At 34.8% G+C, this 15,228-nt stretch overlaps 1 protein-coding gene across 15 annotated transcripts in view; it reads left to right on the forward strand.

Annotated features, from left to right (window-relative positions):
* The window catches only part of LOC123551877 (suppressor of lurcher protein 1-like), a 377,473-nt gene that overhangs the window by 345,323 nt on the left and 16,922 nt on the right, over nucleotides 1-15,228 (forward strand). For 12 of the 15 annotated variants that reach the window (XM_053541411.1, XM_053541412.1, XM_045341120.2 and 9 more), the window contains one exon: nucleotides 13,404-13,439. The exons of the other annotated variants lie outside the window; for them this stretch is intronic. In XM_053541411.1, coding sequence (XP_053397386.1) covers nucleotides 13,404-13,439 — 36 coding nt within the window. The remainder of the gene's footprint in view (nucleotides 1-13,403; nucleotides 13,440-15,228) is intronic. 15 annotated transcript variants of the gene reach the window in all.

The following is a 15,228-nucleotide window of genomic DNA, read 5'->3' on the forward strand; positions in this document are numbered from 1 at the left end:
TATTATTACGGGAAATTTAAAATCTTGTAAACTATATTTTGAGAAAGTGAATGTATGCTAATTCAGCATTCAAACAATTTATCGTGGTGATTTATTTTGCTTATGTTCCTTCTTTCTCTTAGGAAAATTATTTGCAGTCTAATCGTTTTGATAATTACCTAAACTGTCTGCTGTATTTTCTACAAACACAAGGTTATTGTAAGCATCGTAGAGAGGCAAAGGATATCTAAATCGTGCCTATAGAACAACGTACCATTTGTTCAACTGTAACATGAATTACTATTAGATTAAACTGTATAGGTATCTTAGAGTAAATACTCGGATATACACACAAAATGAAGTGCTTTGAATTAGTGTTGGGAACGATTGTTCAGTTTATTTTAATAGAGTCACACTCTATGAGATCAATGGAAAATAGAAGTAAGTATTTGCAGCTGTGAAATTCCATGCACTAATGTAACTAGATATTCCCTGAGTTTTAGCTTAGTTACATTTTTGTAAGAAATGGATGTCTAAACTGTCTGGTTAGGACTCCGTATTGAAGCCGTTGCTGTTTTATGTTGCATTAACAGTTTCTGATCATCCCTGTCAGAATCATAGTGTAAGATGAAACTATATATGTTGCTTATTGTAGATTTTAATAAAGTTTTGCGTCCCGTAATCATGAATGTACCAACGTGTGCAAGCTAGTTTGGGCAGTGTTACGTATATTGCTTCGATTCATGAAAATGAGATCCCTATCATTTTGCAGGACTGTGATCATGTTTATAGGTTTACATAAAGTCTAAAGCTAACTAGTTTCCTAAACTGATTTGTTTTCTGCTTATATTGTAGGTTCAGAATATTAATATGCATACTAGCAGATTCCATAGCTTCAAATCCACAAAACTGTATAAACATAATCTTTTATCTTTTATTGAAAACAGTGGCCGAACAAAATTAAATAATATTTTCAGAAACTTAATATCTGAGCCTTCTCATTTAATCAGAAACGGGAAAGATGTTATCAGACCAAACATAGCAGACGGTCTACAGTAACCATATGGTGTATATTTGTATTTAGCTATTCCACGTATCGTGTGCTTGGTCTCTGTATGCATTTACCGCTTTACACTTTTATTGTTGCAAACGAATGCTGGTCAAACATGTGTATGTTTGTTCTGTTATTTATTCTGTAATGCAAATGAGCTGTGCCATGGGAAAACCAACATAGTGGCTTTGCGACCGGCATGGATCCAGACCAGCCTGCGCATCCGCGCAGTCTGGTCAGGATCCATGCTGTTCGATTTTAAAGCCTACTGCAATTAGAGAAACCGTTATCGAACAGCATGGATCCTGACCAGACTGCGCGGATGCGCAGGCTGGTCTGGATTCATGCTGGTCGCAAAGCCACTATGTTGGTTTTCTCATGGCACGGCTCAAATGTTTATTTCGTTTTGGAGATTATTCTATTAACATACAATGGGTTTCAACAATGCATGCATTTGAATAGATCTGTATGGTAATTTCAGATTTCATGATGGGGGTCTGTTTAATGTGCTGTTATTTTAGCAACTCACTCACACAACATGACAAGTATCATAAAAAATAACAGCTAGCAAATTTAGGCCCAGATAAGTACTTTAACCTTGACTTAGCCTATATGACAAAACACACAGGCCTTCCCTGCAATGGCGAAATAAGTTCATATTGTTATTCATTTAAAACTTTGAAGTGGTAAAATACCCTTCAAATACTGCAGAAGACATTGTGAGCTGTAAGCAAAGCAATATATAAAACTTAATGTTAAATCAAACTTTGGGTTCAGCTTAAACAAAATGTACGTAACAATGAACACGTGTAAATGCTCGCGTCCATCAGTTAGTCATCAACACTTTAATAAAGATATTTGCAATTGCTGTTAAAGGTTTGTAAATTGGTGAACTGTGAAGTTTACAAGTTTAATTTCTTCTTTCGGAGAAAACTTATTTTCAAACATCCCCTTTCAGTTCAAATCGTTTTGCATTATAACGTCTGTTGACAGTATCTGTGAACTCGTTGTTATTTTGCAGGAATGATTTATCGAGAGCAACTTTTGCAGGAAGAATTCATGGTGATTGGGCGCCAGAGCGTGTTGATAATCAAAACCGAGTGTCAAATTATATTGTACTTTATTGAAGTTAATCATAACTTTTGTCCAAATGACTCCAAAATGACAAATAACATTCACGCTGATATTTAATCATAAAAACTGATGTTAAGATTTCTGCAAATGTAATGATTGGGAAGCTTTACTCTTTCTCGTTAGGAATTCCGTCTTTTATGTGAACATTTAGTATAATACTCTTTTAATTATTCACCGTTCTTTTACATGTACGAATTTGCAATATATATTTATTACCAGCATAACAGAGTAGACAGCTAAAGGTTTATGTGCATTTGATTATATGACTTTTAAGTCACACTAATCGAATTTTGCTCAAATGGCGACCTTCAAACTTTTTCTCGTCCAACTAGACCCTAGGTTCTCCTCCGGACATATTTCAATCACGGTCATGGGCAAGTGGCTCCATAGAACCATCGAGGTTCTTCGGGCCAGCTTAATCACTTTACACTCTGACGGTCCAATGAGACTCGAATCAACAGACATCAGGGACAAGAGAATCAAATTTAGGCCATTACACCGCCTTGTTTAGACTACGTATGTGTTTAGTTATATTTAACACCTGCTGCATTCAGTAACGTCAGTATGGCGCATGAGAGAATGCCGAATATTTTCCACATAGATTCACATATACAGATTGCATTGTGTTTGTAAAAAGCGAAACAGCTGATACGTATTTGTGGAAAAATACGAAAACTGAAAATATACCAAAATAAATAAAGAGAATGTATATAATAGAAAGTCCAATAAACGGCTGGTGTAAATGGCAATGCAAGAAGGCAGAACCAAGCCATATTAACCTTTTATTATTTGTTTGATAGTATCGTTTACAGCGTTCTTTTCGAAGCAAAGTTTATCGCAAATAGACATGAAAGACACATAATTCGACTATGCTATACATGACGACTATGCTATGCATTAATCCACGAAATATCATTACATTTTACAATACGACAGATTCGATTGAAATATATGTATAACAATAAAACGTCTACATAAAACATAAATGAGCCGCGCCATGAGAAAACCAACATAGTGGCTTTGCGACCAGCACGAATCCAGACCAGCCTGCGCATCCGCGCAGTCTGGTCAGGATCCATGCTGTTCGCTAACGGTTTATCAAATTGCAATAGGCTTTGAAAGCGAACAGCATGGATCCTGAGCAGACTGCGCGGATGCGCAGGCTGGTCTGGATCCATGCTGGTCGCAAAGCCACTATGTTGGTTTTCTAATGGCACGACTCAAATGATTAAACGCATGATTGTATGTGTGGATCAGCATACTGGGTGAAGTTCTTACTACCACTTTTATATCTAGAAATATCAGTTTACTTCTGTCTGTATCGTGACTTCTTAATTGATCGCAGATAAATAAAGAAAAACGCTTGCATTTTATTGCTCATAATAAAATAAATGATTGAATCTGATCAAAGGGAGGCAGGCCCAAAGGAGTTATAAAAGAGTCCAGGCTAGCAGTATGTGGTCCATTCTCATCTTTCCAGGCGTGGATTAGTTTTGTTTCTATTTCACAGATGTGAAACATAAAACTGATCAATTAAAACATGTTTTCAGAACAATCATTATATTGGGAAGATTTGCGACTGTTTGATGTTAAATGGAGATTGCAGCTGGAAAATGTATACTTACAGTATAGGGCTAATTTTGAGCGAATACTTTCAAAGTGAACGCAATGTCTGCATTTCAGTGTGATATATCGTTGTCCCAAGGTTGCTGCTTGGATGTACTGAAACTTGACAAATACGAAATTGATTTCGTGCACAAATTTCAGTCGTTGTTTGTTATCTTCGGCAATCATTTCTCCTATATGAGATTACACATAAACTCACTGCATTTATGCTAAACCATTATGACACTTACATTTTGTGATGTAAGTAGTATGATAAAGCGTTGGAGTCTGTTTTAGGATCTAAGTCGTATGATACAGCGGGTGGATCTGTTTGTGATCTAAGTCGTATGATACAGCGGGTGGGTCTGTTTGTGATCTAAGCCGTATGATACAGCGGGTCAGTCTGTTTAGGATCTTAGTCGTATGATACAAAGAGGGAGTCTGTTTAGGATTTAAGTCATATGATACAGCGGGGGAGTCTGTCTAAGGTCTAAGTCGTATGATACAGCGTGTGGGTCTGTTTAAGATCAAGTCGTATGACACAGCGAGAGAGTCTGTTTAGGATCTAAGTCGTATGACACAGCGAGAGAGTCTGTTTAGGATCTAAGTCGTATGACACAGCGCGTGAGTCGGTCTAAGATCAAAGTCGTATGATACAGTGAGGGAGTCTGTTTAGGATCTACATGGCATGACACAACTAGTAACTTTGTTTAGTACCTTTTTTTTCACCGTGAAATTACTAAATATATGCCATTGTCATAATTATTGGTCACTGCAAGTTGTATGAAATAGACATTGTATAGTTTATATTATACAAACTTTTACGAGTTACTGTGATGGTTATTCTTTAAATATATGCCAATTTCAATATGACTATTTTATGCATATGTACGGAATAACATGATTTAACCTTTAGCCTGCTAGCGGCAAGTGCCTTTGTCTTTGCGACCAGTGCAGACCCAAGATCAGCCAGCACATCCATGCAGGCTGATCATGGTCTGCACTGTTCGCTATTCAATCGGTACATTTTCATTGAACACCCCTTCAAATAATAAATGGTACTGTCCAAACTGAATGATGGACCATTCCGTTTTAGAAATTTAGCAGGTTAAAGGTTAAGAAACCCACTTTCATCTTCTTTTTGTGTTTTTCAGTCCATTGTATGATAAAATACTTAAATATGTGTCAACAAAAATAATTCCGCACAGTCTGGTCAGGATCCATGCTGTTCGCTTTCAAAGCCTATTGTTATTAGAGAAACCGTTAGCGAACAGTATGGATCTTGACCAGACTGCGCGGATGCGCAGGCTTGTCTGGATCCATGCTGGTCGCAAAGCCACTATGTTGGTTTTCTCATGACGCGGCTCATTTCTGTTTGACTGAAGCTTATTGTAATTAGATATATTATAAGACTACAAGGTACAAGAGGGGATATGTTGATTATCTTGTAATTTAGCAACTGCTTTAGCATGGATGAATGTTCAGACTCCCTGCCACGACCATTCATTACCAGTTCAGCATACACTTAACACATGTTCTGACGCAAAATTTGATAGACTGCAAATATCTTTACAATGAGTGAAGTTGTTGTTTTGAAATATGACATACATTTACAATGATTTATTGTTACTAACAGAACAGAATTTTCTAAAAATCAAATCTCGGAATCATATAGTTTTAATTAATTTACGATCTGCGCCGATTTTTGAAATGGCACACAATATTTATTCATTCATGGCATTTTTAAAGGAGCAGATTACATAGCAAGAACACAAAATCATGACAAAAGGAAACAAAAACATTGTTATTCTGCCAAATGCAAGAATTTCAAATATAATTTTTACTGGTATTTGAGCACATTTATACCGAAAGCGCCATATCTAGTGTGTCCGTCCAGAGCCGCGAGAGAAAAACGAGCGCACAGTTGATACCTTAGTAGGAGGTGTAGCCTAGGACAATAGAAATTCTTTTTATTCATTCCGGTATCACTAAAATCTTGCGTTCCTTAAGTGGTCATTCTATTGTTTTCAAACAATAGAATGACCACCTCAGGTATCAAACGTGGGGCGTCCGGTTTGACTGATATTCCTGTAATTTCAAATGACATTTTGTGATGTACTGACCCATACAGAAATGCTGTACGCGGTTTCTTGGCACAGCTGCACTCACTTATTGCCATAAAATATCCTATAATTGTTTTATCGGATTAATATCCGGCGTGTGGGAGGACAAGTCTAACACGTTCACTAAATGTGCGGGAAACAAAGGGTAGGTGAAGCAATATCTGCCTGCATACGAACTTTGTTTTACCATATATAACACAAAATGTACTTATTTGTACTTAAGCTTTAATTTTATATTAAGGTTAGTCCTCGGCGAGACAGGAAAATGTTTTTTTTTACTACCTTGCGTTCACGTACTGTAACTTGTTACTAAGTATCGTTCTATATCTTAACAAATTATTTTCGTAAATAATTAAAACTAATCAGAGCTAGACGGTACAGACCGACGTGTTTGCCCTGGGCAAGACCCAAGAATTGAATTTGAAGAATTTTAGGTTTTTTATGTGAATTCCTACTTGGTTAAAACACGCACTATCTGCTCGATTCACACAAATCAAAACGTCCTCTTAAATAGAACATGGTCGCAGACATATAAATACATGGTGAACGTTGTTCCGCACAATTGGGTGCGCACGCATCGCTACGAGGAAGAAAATAATAATACCAAAATAACTAATGGACTTAAAGCGCGGCTTATGTATATTTTAAGCTTCAGCTCATTATTATTGCCTAAAGGAGCCTAAGCTTAACAGTTGAAGCGGTTCTTGAAATTATGTTCAGATATTTTGGTTAAAATACACTGAATATACATCAGACGGTACCTTTAGATTGTTGTTCAGAGACATCGTTTAAAGGGAAGTTCATCAGAAAGTTTTATTTATTTTATTAGTTATTTGGTAGTTTTTAAAGCTTATGCAGAATATTATTGGTTTTTAAATAATGTTTGTCTGATGTATGAAATTCTTTGACTCATAAATCATTTGAAAATATGTGCTTAACGGTATATTAAGGCAAGATGGCCTGACAAATACTTTAAGGTCTCATTAGCTTTGCAGTCTTGACAAAGAGCATTAATCGTAGTTTGTAACCTTATCTTTGTTTGTTTGTTTTGAGTTTGGCGAAGTTTTTCAAAAGATTTTAAGACGGGTATATAACTTAACCGGCATCCCTGGCTTCTGTACTAGTACTTCCATATTCTCCGCAAGTAACTGCCAACTCTCTCTCTCTCTATCTCTCTCTCCCCGACCCCCCGCCCCCCAATCTTCCCCACTTCCCCTGCCCCACCCCATAAAACACAATTTACAATACTTTTTATCGTTTAGCACGATCTTTATGTTGTGTAAGTGTACAGTTTAATTTTTAAGTTTGGGTAGTTCCAATACTCCCGCTTTAATAGTTTTTAGTATTATTTAATCACCCCATGGATATGATGTCTGCTTTTTAATTTTGTGTTTTGGCAGTTTCTGTGATATGCAGGCTCCATAAGCTCAGATCCCTTTTCTAAATTCCAGTTTATTCAGTTCTGCTCGTGTTTTCTCGTCTATGGAAAAAAACATTATTTAAACTGGTGACCATTTGTCAATTTTCATGGAATTGCACTCTGTGTATCATTGCAGGTTTCATGTATACCGCTGCATGAATACATCAGTTATATTTTGGTACTAATAACATGTGTAAATGTTTAGGTTTGCTCAACCCGAGGCTAGCATTTCCACCACCGGCCATGAACAGGCTCAGTCAAACCGAGCCTGCAACATTTTAGTTTTTGCCGTGTTGGACGACTACTGGATTTCCACTTTTTTCTATTTTATTACCTGTCTACTTTGTTACAAAAATACATGTTCAAACAAGCTTCTCTAGATAATAAGAGACATGTCTTTTATGTTTGTATTGTTTTTTTCAAACATTTCCTCTTAAACCGTCACTGGAGCAGCAATATTTCGTTTGTAACATGATCTATTCTCATTTTCTCAGTTTCATATTTAGACAAAATATCTGTAAATCTGAGCCTGAATTTCGCTCTGATATCAGTGTTTTCCAATATCTATTAATCCCAGTTGAATTGTCTCAATGGTCTAACGAACTTTGTTTCCTAATGCTTATATCCATTAAAACTTCTCTATATTTTACAAAGTGATATGGTAGTAATGCGTGTTTTTACTTCAATATGAAAACAGACAACATGATTATTATGAAAGAAAAACGGGAATCTAATGATTCCCTAACTAAAGTTATTTCTTATTTTATTTCTTCCTTATTGCGTTATTTGTTCATTTTTTTCTGAGATGTGGAATATAAGCTTCACTAGATTCCTGATAAAAGTGATGCAGAAAGCTATAATTATTAGACAATTTCCATATACAATTATTCTGCGAGATCAATGAGCAGCATCCCACAACGATTTTTTTCAGTGACACAGCTGCAGCTTTTCACATTCAGCACGATTTGTGTGAAGCGTTTCAGTCTATGCCTTCGCAGACTCTATCCTTTATATGGTGCCAGACATATTCACACCATTGGAAGACAATTGAAAATTCAATTTGATCTACTACTCATTCTAAACACTGATACATGTAAAGTTTTATATTTCAAAATAGATTCGAATCCTGTAAAAGTTTTCAAGCAAATACAGTGCATGTAATTTTGTTTTCTGCTTATCATTCGATATTATCCATAATGTATATAGTGTAATGATAACGACCTTCTAAAGCATTTCCATTGAAATATGATTTACAAAACGCTTTGATAAAATACGTTATATGAGGGCGTCTTACATTCATAAAGCACTGAGGCATTTGTTTCAGATCCATTCCCTTTTTCTGGATCGGTAACAGTATGTTTGAAAATTTGGGCTTGTCATATTATTAATAAGTATTTTTATGTACACCTTGCATAAAACTTTAGATATGTGACATAATTTAAAGGGGACTAAAGAAATGTTGCACATTTCATTTCCTCTCATGAACAGACTCGGTCAAGCCAGGCTAGATTGTATGTTATACTTCTAAATCATGTTCGAGCGTGTAAAGAATTTATTTTATATTAGGAAACAGTATGTGTAGATGTATTTGTCGCTTCTTTTTTTATATTTGTAGCCAAAATACATGTGATTTTATTTACGGATTTTTTTAAAGGCAATTCTAGTGTTGACAAAACTACATTCATTCGTTTTAAAAAAAGTAAATAGTACTGAATGCAACCAATACAGTTTAGCGCTCATTAAGGCCTAAATATGCAATAGAACTATAATATTATATTGATTATGGAAATTTCGGCAATTCACGCTTATTGAAGCAAGTAACGACACTCAATTTGTCATTTGCTTGAAATCTCTGGCAGTAAATTGGATCAATAGATTTAATAGATGGTTGGACTAGTAATCTGTATAATTTCACGAAGATCAATGCTTGCCAGCAGAATAGTAGTTGTTATATCTGGAACACCAAATTTCCGCTACTGTTTCCGTTTTAAAATGAGTATCAAAATAGTATTTAATTATATAAGGTAATATTATTCAATATATTCAGCATCCGTTAACATAATTCATTCAAATGATTTTATTCAATATCGCTTTAGAATCTAAGATTAACTCAAACCAATACGTGGTACAACAGATTATCATTATTATCATCATTATTGTTATTATGATTATTATGATGATGATGATGATGATTATTATTATTATTTTTATTATTGTTATTATTATTATTGTCCAATCGTATCACTTTAGTGTAAATAGTTTGCGAAAGGAAGTGACTATTTTCATAATGTTAAATACGAACTTGTAGATAGGTTCCAAACCTCTGTTTGATGCTCAAAATTGTTAAAATATGATCAAAATTATAATCCAAACCGTTTTTGACTGTACTCTAAAGAACACGGTACATATAAAATTTATCTATTTTTTTCAGTATTATTATTATTATTATTATACCAGATTTATATAGCGCCCTTTTCATGATCAATTTCACGTTCAAAGGCGCTTTACATAGTTCAAATGCAGCCACACAGAGGGCGTAATTCATCCTCTACTAGTACAGACACAGAGCGATCTGACCAGAGGGACAGGGTATGTTGATCACCGGAATGAGCAGACACGTTTCCGCCAAAATATGACTATTTATATTGTACCCAACGTCATTCACCTTTCCTCTCTATTGTTAGTTAAGAGCACAAACACTTAATTAAAGGTGATAACTTCATTACTTCATGTAGTAGTTCGGTGATATATAACTGACACACTGTTAGTAGTGTTAAATCCAACAAATAAGAAAATGAAGGATAACTTATTTACAAAACTATTTCTGTGGAACACTATATATTTATTTATTAACATCAGGTGTTTGTTAATAAACAAACCGTTGCATTAAAAATGGTCATATATACGCTTGGAATAGGAAATGCATACCACATGCATGCGTTTTAAAACAACATTTTAAAAAGGACTTACGATTCCTGTTCTATAAGTATGTTATATCTCATATATACGAAAGGTTTATGCAAGGTAATACTGTTTTCCATATGTGTGCAATGCTTATTATTATGTTGAATATGATAAGCGCATAGTACATAGCATTTTAAAACTCAGTTAAAGATGGTAAGTATTGTATTGGATGTAAGAAGCCTAAACAAAGTACTATTTTTATCAGTGTTCTTGTTTCATATTTACTTACACTGAGCCACATCAGCAGCCTTCAAAATTGAAAGCTTTACATACATAGCATTATAGGGAGTGACTTGCATTGTTTATATATAACATATAAAACCTTCGATCATATTTTGATAGAATATGTATGTAGACATATTGCAGACTTTTCAAATGAAATGCGTCCAAAACTTTCAAACAAAGCATTAACCAATGAGTATTTTGCTCACATGCTTTGTACAGAATGTTTCAGGGTTTATTTTGTGTTCAAATTAACTGAACTTAAAAACTACTACTAACCGTTAAAAAAGACATCAGCTTCGAGATATCGTATCAATTATTTGGCTTTTATAGAAAGAAGCCTGCAACATTCGTCGGTTTGTTTCCTTGCCATGAATGCAAGACAATAATGACACCGCACCTAAGACACATTTTATCGATGATACTTTTAACAGCCGCCTACATAAAGCTGTGACCATGTACAGACTTTAATTGTCGTAGAAATATGATCTGTCCCTATAGTGTATCACTTTCAGCTAGATCTGTTTTAGACGTATTTTCTTCCGTTTCTTAATCTTGATATTTTTAGAGAGTTTGCATCGTATTGATTTTGGTGTCCGTATTATGCAGTTGAAGTCTGCAAGATCATGCAAATGAACAAAATAGATTTAAAGTATATCAGACTTGGATAGTCGGGCATTTCTTGATAGACGTGTTATTATATTGTGCTTTGATTTAGTCCGCGACCTTTTTTATTGTCTTACTTCTAATAAATCAATACCATCCGAAACGTAGTGTATAAAATAGATATCAGTGATGTTTATGAAACTATGTAATTATGTGGTTCTTCTTAAAGTGTTTAACTCGATAAAACATCAATACGTATATTACCTTTATATACAAAGCTGGTCTTTACAATGTCTCCCTTTCTGTTGTCGATGTAATCTAAACCTTACATCAGCCTGAAAAGCACATTAGGGGTTCAGTTAATTCATCAGCTTCGAGTGGTAGGAAAAAGATTATCCGATTTTCTAAACTGTCACTTTACATTAATTAAGACATTATTCTGTGAGGCAAATATCAGAACTATAAAATCGCAGAAATCAGTAGGTTAAGCTGTCAAGGAGTGTTGTGTTATTGATAATAATATTATTATAACTGTCATTACGTCTAATGGTTTTGTTTTATTCCATTATTGTTTATATTTGTAAAAAAAAACACCTTTCATGTGCTCTGTCGTGTTATTTTTGTAAAGTAACATTTGATTATTTTTTCCCAAACATGCGTTTTAATTTAATTAATAGAACATAATCTCAGTTATGCACTGTTGACAAAAGAATTGAAATATCTCGTTAATGCGATGTTAATCGTAATATGAGCCGCACCATGAGAAAACCAACATAGTGGGTATGCGACCAGCATGGAGCCAGACCAGCCTGCGCATCCGCGCAGTCTGGTCAGGCTCCATGCTGTTCGCTTTTAAAGCCTATTGGAATTGGAGAAACTGTTAGCGAACAGCATGGAGCCTGACCAGACTGCGCGGATGCGCAGGCTGGTCTGGATCCATGCTGGTCGCAAACCCACTATGTTGGTTTTCCCATGGCACGGCTCATTTATGAAATAAGTAGTATAATACTTAATTGATTTTGTTGAATAAAACTGTTACTATAGTAAGATATAAATATGCATTAAAATATTATGTAACGTTTGAAAAGGTAAATATTATTTTCATTTCAAAGTCAAAAAAAACAAGTATTATGAAAATGTATACTTTAAATGCACAAGGGTGCTTTAACGGTATAACGTGAAATTTTTGATACGCATTTTGGCCTTAGCGTGCCTTCTAGGTTTGTGTAATTTCATGCAGCAGAGATTTAAAATGGCGCCGCTTTCTTTTCGTAAGAGTATTTGAATGCTACAACCGCATATTTGAGCATGCAGGTGTTGAAATGCATCCATCAAAACGATTGAGATAATGTCATTTAATCGCGACAGTGATATATTACAAAATTGAATTCCTATGAAAGAAAAAACAGAAAACAAGTAAAATATACCAGCAAAGAGCTGACTGGAGATATTTAGATAAAACACATTTTTCTTGCGCAGTTCATTTAAGCAAAGTTCCGTAGAGGAATCGTTAGTAAAGCAAATTTTTGCATTGATCGCATGTGGCCGGGGGTATCACAGTTATGAGTCACGTGGCTATATGACGTCACATATGTATGATATTTAAGTTGTCATAGGAGATGTCGATGCTCGAAATGTCTGTCTTAAATGCAAAAAAGAGTGCTCTGTACTTGGACACCACGACACTATCTGAGATAAATGGTTACAAATTGTGCCTCCAACAATTGATCTATTTTATCTTCTAAGATTTGATGTAGTTACAAATCTGTTTCATTTTCTTTTTGTGTCATGTTTAGGTGAGCCACTTAAATTAATGCATTTATGTCCTGCAATGGTGGCTGCATGCATATACATCCGTAGATATACCTATTTATGTACAATACTTATGAAATTGAAATGCATTTTACTAAGTCCGCAATAACATGCAATATCAACGATGAGTTATTTCACATCAAGACCAAATTACAATAAAAGTCTGTTTCTGTAAGTCTATAAGATTTATAACAGCATATCGTAAAGATTTAAAGATTTGATTTTGCTTGTCTCTTACTTAAAAGCAATCTTTTATTTTCATTTATTGTTTCCATATCTTTTTTAGATTTTCTTTAGCAGCGTCTGACATTCGTAATAATTGTAAGAAAATATTAAACAGATAACTACTTTTTTAAGCTAATTGTTTTCAAAACATTGCTTAACAAAGGATTGTCATACTAAAACTCCTGCAAAATTACATTTTACGTGATCCTGTTTATTCCATTAAACGAAAATTTCGCTTGACAAAGCATTTCGTCTTTTGCAGATTCTTCGGCGATGATAAGGAAATTTCCATACCTGAGTAAACAGCTTTGTGGTGTTAGCTTTATATGTTAGTCCAAAACAAAAGATGGGTCTGAATACAATGTATTGTGGAAAAAAGATAATAGCCAGGAACCGTTTTAAGAAGTTCTTCTTTTTGTTTAACTTGGTACAAGATACGCGTGTTACCCCATAAAATGGAAGCAATGCACTTTGGTATTTGCTGTCGAATTTTATTTGCAACAAAAGGCCTAGAATAGGTAGAATCGCTAAAAGAAGCATATTGTGGAAGTTTTGTCAACGTCGTCATCTTCATCACTAAAATCATTATAGTCATGATCTGTTTCATTATCATTTTCATTAATTATATATCCATCTTTGGCATTATCATTATCGTCGTCTTCATTGTTATCATCACTAATTTGATGATCATCATAACCAATAACAATAATTAATGTTTTTACGACGATATCATTTTGTAATATTTTCTTATTTGTCTTGACATGTTAAAACGTTACGAAAAAATCAGACTTCGCCTGAGGCAAAACAAATCTTTTATATATGTCCAATTATCATTTGAGCCGCGCCATGGAAAAACCAACATAGTGCGTTTTCGACAAGCATGGATCCTCATTTAATCGTTTTATAGTTAATGAGTACTCGTCCGTGTCATTTTGGTACTTCCGTACAAAACTGCGTTGTACCAGTTTTCGGGTATATTTCGGTAGTCCTACCAAATTGCGTTGCTGCCATTTTGTGGCGTTACATACGTGATTCCAGGGGTTCAACTTCTTATTTCCGATGATCCTGAATTTGTTCTGTGAGAAAAGCAGACCTACTTTAGTTTTTGGCGGTAGAGCTAAAATTGCATGAAAGTTCAGCTTCGAAAAATATAACAAATGTATGAATGTTTTTGTTTTTTCAGAATAGTTACTAATTAGACCTGTTCGACTTATATCAAAAATACATTTACATCAAACAAAACTTTGCAATGATGGTTCAGCACATTTTTTTAGCTCACCTGTCACTTAGTGACAAGGTGAGCTTTTGTGATCACTCTTCGTCCGTCGTCCGTCGTCAGTGCGTGCGTCCGTTCGTCCATCAACAATTTTTTGTCTGCACGATAGTGGTTTCATTTATGATTTAATTTTAACTAAACTTGCACACAACTTGTATCACCATAAGATCTCGGTTCCTTTCTTGAACTGGCCAGATCCCGTTATGTGTTCCAGAGTTATGGCCCCTGAAAGGGCCAAAATTAGCTATTTTAACCTTGTCTGCACAATAGCAGCTGTATTTAGGATTTGATTTTTACCAAACTGGCACACAACTTGTATCACCATAAGGTCTTGGTTCCTTTCTTGAACTGGCCAGATTCCCTTATGTGTTCTAGAGGTATGGCCCCTGAAAGGGCCAGAATTAGCTATTTTGACCTTGTCTGCACAATAGCAGCTTCATTTATGATTTGATTTTAACCAAACTTGAACACAACCAACTTGTATCACCATAAGATCTTGGTTCCTTTCTTGAACTTGCCAGATTCCTTTATGGGTTCCAGAGTTATGGCCCCTTAAAGATCCAAAATTGGCTATTTTGGCTTTTGCAGCCATATAGAGACTTCATTTATGGTTTTGTTTGATACAAACTTCCAAAATAACTTCAACAACAATAATTCTTGGATTCCATGACAAATCAGATCCAAGCGTAGGTTCAGAGTTATTTTATATCTGATTACCTCCCCTGATTGTAATCAAAATGGATTTATATCAGTAAGTACTTATAAGACTTATTTGAAATTTCATTATTGTCATTAGTTGGACTGAGCCAAT

Source organism: Mercenaria mercenaria, chromosome 4, assembly GCF_021730395.1.
Source record: "Mercenaria mercenaria strain notata chromosome 4, MADL_Memer_1, whole genome shotgun sequence".
Classification (NCBI taxonomy): domain Eukaryota; kingdom Metazoa; phylum Mollusca; class Bivalvia; order Venerida; family Veneridae; genus Mercenaria; species Mercenaria mercenaria.